This window comes from Medicago truncatula, chromosome 4 (assembly GCF_003473485.1).
Source record: "Medicago truncatula cultivar Jemalong A17 chromosome 4, MtrunA17r5.0-ANR, whole genome shotgun sequence".
In the NCBI taxonomy this organism is placed as follows: domain Eukaryota; kingdom Viridiplantae; phylum Streptophyta; class Magnoliopsida; order Fabales; family Fabaceae; genus Medicago; species Medicago truncatula.
The window spans coordinates 40,347,273-40,354,099 of NC_053045.1; the positions used below are offsets into that span (position 1 = coordinate 40,347,273).

Consider the following 6,827-nt stretch of genomic DNA (forward strand, 5'->3'; position numbering starts at 1 on the left):
TTAATGTATTCAAAAAATGGAAAGAATTTTTTTTTTGTCAAAAAGGTCAAAACTAATCCTAGTTGTAAACAGTCTTGAGGACAGTCCCAACATGCCGTTAATCCTTTTAGAGTTCAGGAGTTTCAGTTCTAGCTGATGTTGGTTGTGATGGCTTTTGATCTGATGCAGTGGAGATTTTCTCAGTGTATCGGGTTTATGCTTGGAAGTAGTATCTTGAATCTAATTGAATTGTTCTCAGGCGCATAAGTGATTAAGGATTTTCAAATCTTGGTGGTAAATTCATTTTTAAAAATTGAAAAGCTGGTGATTTTTTATTGTATTAAGGGATCGCGTGTTAAAAGCGTTCTTGGTTGTATCTCAAAATCCTTGTATATTTGACTCCAGAGTAGTAGTTGATGTTCCTTGCATTGTCTACGGTTTTACGGTAGCTTGTTAATGGCTTGGAGCGAGATCCTAAGGAGTCTCTTTTAATTCGATTCCCAGGTAATTTTTGGCAATTTGTTCGAATGGCGTCTTATAATGGTTATATTGGTGTTCGAGATTCGATATCCCTTTAAGAGCTCTTTGGCATCCTTGTTGTATTTGGCTATTTCAAGGGGTTATGTCCTCTAAAAACATTCTTGTTATTTTTGGACATCTTTTTAACATTTCTTGTGCTTTGAGATGTTTTTCCTTTATTTTTAATAAAGATGTATGATATTTGAACAACAATTTATTATACAACTTATGAAACAACCATAGATTTATAATGAAAAATATATATTGACACGAAAATCAAGACAACAGAGAGATAAAGTAAAAACATAATGTAAGTATTTGAAAAAAATTATTACAAAAATTATCACAATATGATTGCACAAATATCATTTCTCTTTAATAAAATAGTATTTTTGCTTCTTAAAAATAAAAACTTGCTCGTAGTTTCCCGATTCCCACGAAAAGATCGTAGATGCAACTTCTCCACCTTTCAATTCTGAAAGCATTCCAACCATTTCACTCATCCTAGGCGAGTGTTTGACGACAGAAACAGATATAATAATGATCTCAACAAAGAAAAGATCGACATTCATTTCATGCAGGATGGGAAACAACGAAATAATTCTACAAAATAGGTAAATAATAATAATAAAACCTAAATATGTGGTTGATGCCATGGCCTGTATGAAAACTTAAAAGGAAATATTAAAGAGTGTCATTAAAGCATTTGTTAAGGAAATTAAAATAGAAATATTCTTTTGGGACATTGTAAACAGTGTATATTCAACTTTTGGAATGTTTAAAAATTATTTTCAATGTAAAGTTTCTACATTTTGTTTTCTTAACTAGGGCACTTGTTAGCAACATCAAAATTAAATCCATGTGAAATATGTGCAGCAAAGCAAAATAAACAATCATTATTACAAAGTATAGCCCCATCGCCAAACTATCCAATCAAGTACAAGTCTCTGGTCCTTTTTCCTTCTGTTATTACCTATTTAAATTAACCTTGTACATATATTCCCATTGTTATGCTGACCAACAAGTGTTTGGTTTATTTCAAAAGCATTAATTGCAGAACAATATGAGAAAAAGGAAGAGGCTACAGAAATATAAATAAAATAGCACAAATCAGATTCAAAGACAACACCCATTCATATCCCTGACGAAACCTTGGCAGAGGGGGACTACTTATTGTCACCACAAGCCCCAATTTAGCATTCATCTTTGAGGGGGATCAATTGTGCGGACATTAGCAACTGACATACCCTCAATTCGGTCCTTGGTGATTTCCACAAAGTGACCCACAATCTCATGAAACTGCTTGAGCCCCGACAATGGAAGAATGATTGAGGATCGATCAGAACCTGCAACCTGCAATGAAATAACAAGAATTTACAGCAGAAAATCTTCTACCCAAACTACAACGAAATAAAGCAAGAAGGACAATAAAAACATAATGGCAACACACCTCAGATATTCTTAGAAAATGGCCCCTATTGTTGTTCCCAAGATCAAAGAAAAATCTTTTTTGATCAGCTCTGATCACTTTGGAGACCCCCAAGTTCCCAATTTCATCCTGAGCTGGCAAATCAACAGACCTGTCCACATTCAATTCAGAAGAGGTGGCAGGTTGAGTATTATGACCAGATATGAAGCCAGCACCAACATCATCCGAAAGTAGTCGCTCCGAGGATTCAGAATTTTGCTGTTGCGAAATACAGACAAACAGATGAGTTTTAACACAAAAAAAAATAAAAAAATAAAAAATAAAAAAAGAGAACTTGGAAATTTTGGTGGCTAAGCAGGAAAAAAAAACTGTCTACTAGCAAAAGAATGAAACCTGATTGGGAAGAAGGAAAAGCCTCGAGGCTTCATTAATCTCTGCCAAAATGTTCCTGAATGCTGCCCACCCTTCATCCCTGGAACTTCCTGCAGGAACAATTATAGTGCTACGGTTCCTGCTGACAGAAGCTTCAGACACCTTCGCAAAAAAAAAGTAGAGTCGTTAAATTTGAAATAAAATAAGCATACATGATAGATGTAATATAGTCCATTAGATAGAAATTCAGAAATACACATAATACGTAAGCCTAAAAGGATGCAAAACAAGATAACAACTTTTTATGAGGGACTACATGTAGCCTCATCAAAACAATTTAGGTTCAAGGTAGTCAAAATCAGGATTTTACATATAATCGGTAGGGGGGAGTAAAATCGTAAATCGTAGAACTGTTAAATTAATCGTAGGATTATACAAAATTCATAAAACTAAAATGTATGCATATACATGCGTATAAAATAGCATAGGTAAGATAAAAAAAACCTTTAATTACACTTGAAATACTTGTATAAATTTAAATTCATAAGCATAACTCACATAATAGCATAGTTGCATAACACTTGCACAATTAAAACTTAAAATACTTATGTAATTAAGACACTAACACTCAAATATCAACAATATAACCCTTGAAATACTTGTGTAATTAATACTTTAAATCGAAGTCACAAGTCTCTAACAAAACAGCAACTAAAACTGCCTTTTGTAGTTCCACCATCGTGACCATAATCATAGAATCATTTCAAGAAAAGTGGATTATACAATACAGGATTCCACCAAATTGGGATTTTGTGTATACTCATAATTGGTGAGGTAAGAATAATCGCAAAATCCTAGGGTTTTAGGATTAAAATCGGGATTTTGACTACCATGTTTAGGTTAACTGGAAACACCAATACCGGAGTTATTTGCAAAAGTTTTTGCAGATGTTACCTAGTGTCACCCGTCACCAAATTCAAATGCCATTATATTAACAGAGACCGATGTAGAATATTAAAGAATTACAGAATATAACAGTTGACTGCGTAGCTACTTCCTTGTAATGCAGACCGGTTTTACTGTTCTTATGTTCCAGTGTGATACATGCCTTGAAGCATGCTTGTCAAATTCGCAGTCATTTTTACTGTTTGAAGCATGCCTTGAAACATAAAAGTTATCTCCATTCTCCAAAAATAGCATTGTTTTTACTGTTTTTTTTTTATGCTCTGTTTTCTTGAAGCATTTTGTCCCTTTGTTTTGTTACAGTTTCTCCCGTTTGTGCATATCTTAAAATGTCCCTTTGTTTTGTCACCGTTTGAAATACGTTTGAAATAGTAATTTTCACGAGTCTACGTAGAGTCTTACATTGTTTAAAGCTTGATTTTGTTCAATTCTAGTGCAAGACTAATAAATGCTGTTGCACCAAAAATAGAAGAGTTTTCCATTGTGTAACAGCACATGCAAAAACAACAGAAAGTGGCCAATAATGGCAACATCCCTAAACTTCTAATACAAAATGATCACCTGGTTTTCAACGCCTTTCACCCCCTCCCTTTTCCTACCTTCAAACCCACATTGAAGGGCAAACATCAGATAGGAACAATAATCTGGCAATATGAATATAAAAGGGGATATTGAAGATACCCCTAAAATACTCAACGTAGAAGATTTTAAACAAAGAAAATAGAAGGTCCACATATTATGTACTGTGCAATAAAGGGGGAAATTCTTCAAAAAAAAATCCCAGGCTCTATCTTGGAGTCACAAGAGAAATTAAGAGAGAGACAGGATTTGGAGGAGGAGGAGGAGGAAGGAATAAAAGATCAATGTATTGAGCATAAAAGTTGAAGATTAAACAATTGTGTAGATGATAGGTATGACATAAGTATTGTGGGGTGATTTATAGCATAATCATCATCAAACAGACAACTAAACTAAGCTTCAGAAGTCAGTGCCTAAGCTGAATCAGAAATTCCACCACGGAAAGACTTCAACATGATGTATTTTAATTTCTCATCGTACAGTTGCAAAGTTCCAAGCGACACAAATCGAACATGTTGAGATACAGGTGTTTGATCTCCACCAGCACCAAAATAATTCTACTGAAACACTGCAAAGCACAATTCACTCTCTATCGACCACCATTATAAGCACGAAATCTGTGAAATTTGAATTCCTAGATCTTACAGTAGTATTATGCATTTCAAGCAACCGCGATAGGAATGTCTAACAAGATACCCAGCATTTACTGCAAAATCCAAATAAAAATTTCCATTTCTCACAAATAAACAAGTTGTGAAATGGTAAATAGTCTGTTATAAATATTCATCATTGCGGGTAAAAGGCTGGGGAGCAGACTGAACCCGCAGAATAACTGAATTTCCCTATCCCTCGTAGCAAAGAAAGAAACATATTTGCAAACTTTTCCAATTGAAAACCAAGTAAAGCCTAGATGCTTTGAATTTCATTCCATCACAAATATAGAAAATATTGGCATAAATAGAATGAGTTGATACAACAGCCAAATTCCAATTCGAGCTAAATAGAGTGAAATTAATTGAGAATGTGCAAGTACCTTTAAGAAACGGCCTCTTCTATTCTCTCCAATGTCAAAGTAGAAAACCTGAAACAAAGAAAAAAAGATTAATCAAATTAAAAAGTAACCATGTGAGAAAAAGAGGGGAATAAATTAGTTTTAGTCTATGTTTGGTATCACGGTGAGTATGCCATAATCACAATCACAGTGACCTAGAGTGATTTTCCAACAACTAAACTCTGTAGCTTCTGCAAAATCACGGTGGATGACCATGACTCTGGCTGATACCAAACACAGACTAAGTGAATGATGAGTACCTTGGTATCAAGCTGCAATTCCTTACTAAAAAGTTCTTGATCCTCAGAATTAACATAATAATTGAAGAGATCAAGAAACCAGGAAATGCCAGAGAAAGGAACGATGATGGTAGACCTAGTAGCAGAGGTTTTTTCAGAAATCTTAAGGTAACGACCACGAGGATTCTCTTTCAGATCGAAGTAAAACAGCTTGTGTTCCACTTGTAAAGTCTTACAAAGAAGCTCCACGTCAGCACCACCACCACCACCTCCACCGCTACTACCACCGCCGCCGCCACCACCACCCCCGGAGTTTCCCTCCATCTACGCCAATCCAATTAGGGAGGGATTCAGAAAATTGAAATTGAATAAAGACGAAACAGATCTGAGTTTAGGGTTGGGAAGGTGGAATTGGGATGAGATGTGGAGAGTGGAGTGTGAAGTGGCTTTTGTTGGGTGGGTGGAGCTACAACTACAATTACAAGGACGTCATTCACGATGTCGTTTGTAGATCCATCTCATGAATGAATGAATGAGTGAATCTTTGTTTTCACCTCAATAAGTCAATTTTCTAAGAATCGGTAATTTACTCCTTTTGTAGTACCTGTCAAACACTGCTCCTAATTCTAATCAATAAATAAACTGGAGTAAAAGTATATTTTTAAAATCAAAACTGGAATTAGGGTCTTGTTGGTTTAAAAATATTTTTTAAAAATATACTTCATCCGTCCCAGATTGTATTACTTTTTCGGCATTTTACACACATTAAGAAATATAATTAATATTGTGTGGAAAAGAAATATTATGAAATGTTTTAAAAAATTGTCCTTAATAAATAATATGGGAAAAATAAATAAAAGAATTGAAAGAAGATAGAGTAATAAATAGTTAAGGTTATAATAGAAAAAATAACATTAATGTTACATAGGTATTGTAAAACGACATATAATTCGTGACAATTTTTTTTTTCTAAAGCGACATATAATTTGGGACGGACGGAGCATCTTTTTACACTTTAAATATATCTTTTGACACTTTAGGACAAGTTTATAAAATTACTTTTGGATACTCTTTATTGTCAAAATTTAAAATTGTACATAAACATTTTATTCTCATATATCCCCTTCAATGGAATACTATATCTAAATTAGGATTGACAATAAACCGAACCAATTCGATTAAAGTTCGTAATTCGACTCGACAATTGATTCGCCGAACTTGGTTCATGAATCAAATAAGCCGAACTTGAACTAAAAATTAAGTTCGTCAACTAATTGAGCTGAACTTGAACTATATGTAGCTCGACTCGTTTGATTCACGAGATGACTCGATTATTTATATATATATATATATATATATATATATATATATATAATTGATTTTACACAATCAGATAATTGATTATATATATAATACTTTAAAAACTAAGACAAACACTTGACAGTAATAGGATAAAAATGAGCTACATTAAAATTGATAGACAATGTCATGCACAATGTTGTTGTAGTTTTTAAGGATTTCAAAACTAAAATAGTCCTACATCGGAACATGCATGAAAAATGAAGGATACAATTATCTATAAGAAGAGAAACATATGCCACAAGAAGGCAAAACTGGATTTAGTTATTGCATACCAGTGTTAATTACTATGTGTAATAATAGCTTCATCCAGTCCATTAAAAATTGGTATAAATTC

At 33.7% G+C, this 6,827-nt stretch overlaps 1 protein-coding gene across 1 annotated transcript; it reads right to left on the bottom strand.

Annotated features, from left to right (window-relative positions):
* Positions 1-1,346: 1,346 nt before the first annotated feature.
* Positions 1,347-5,700, bottom strand: LOC11443938 (transcription factor Pur-alpha 1). Its single transcript, XM_003607769.4, has 5 exons — positions 5,153-5,700; positions 4,875-4,922; positions 2,321-2,461; positions 1,949-2,185; positions 1,347-1,851 (listed from the first exon to the last, which is right to left on the bottom strand). Exons 1-5 carry the CDS (start codon positions 5,453-5,455, stop codon positions 1,699-1,701), a joined length of 882 nt encoding a protein of 293 aa, XP_003607817.1. The 5' UTR covers positions 5,456-5,700; the 3' UTR covers positions 1,347-1,698.
* Between the last annotated feature and the right edge of the window lie 1,127 nt (positions 5,701-6,827).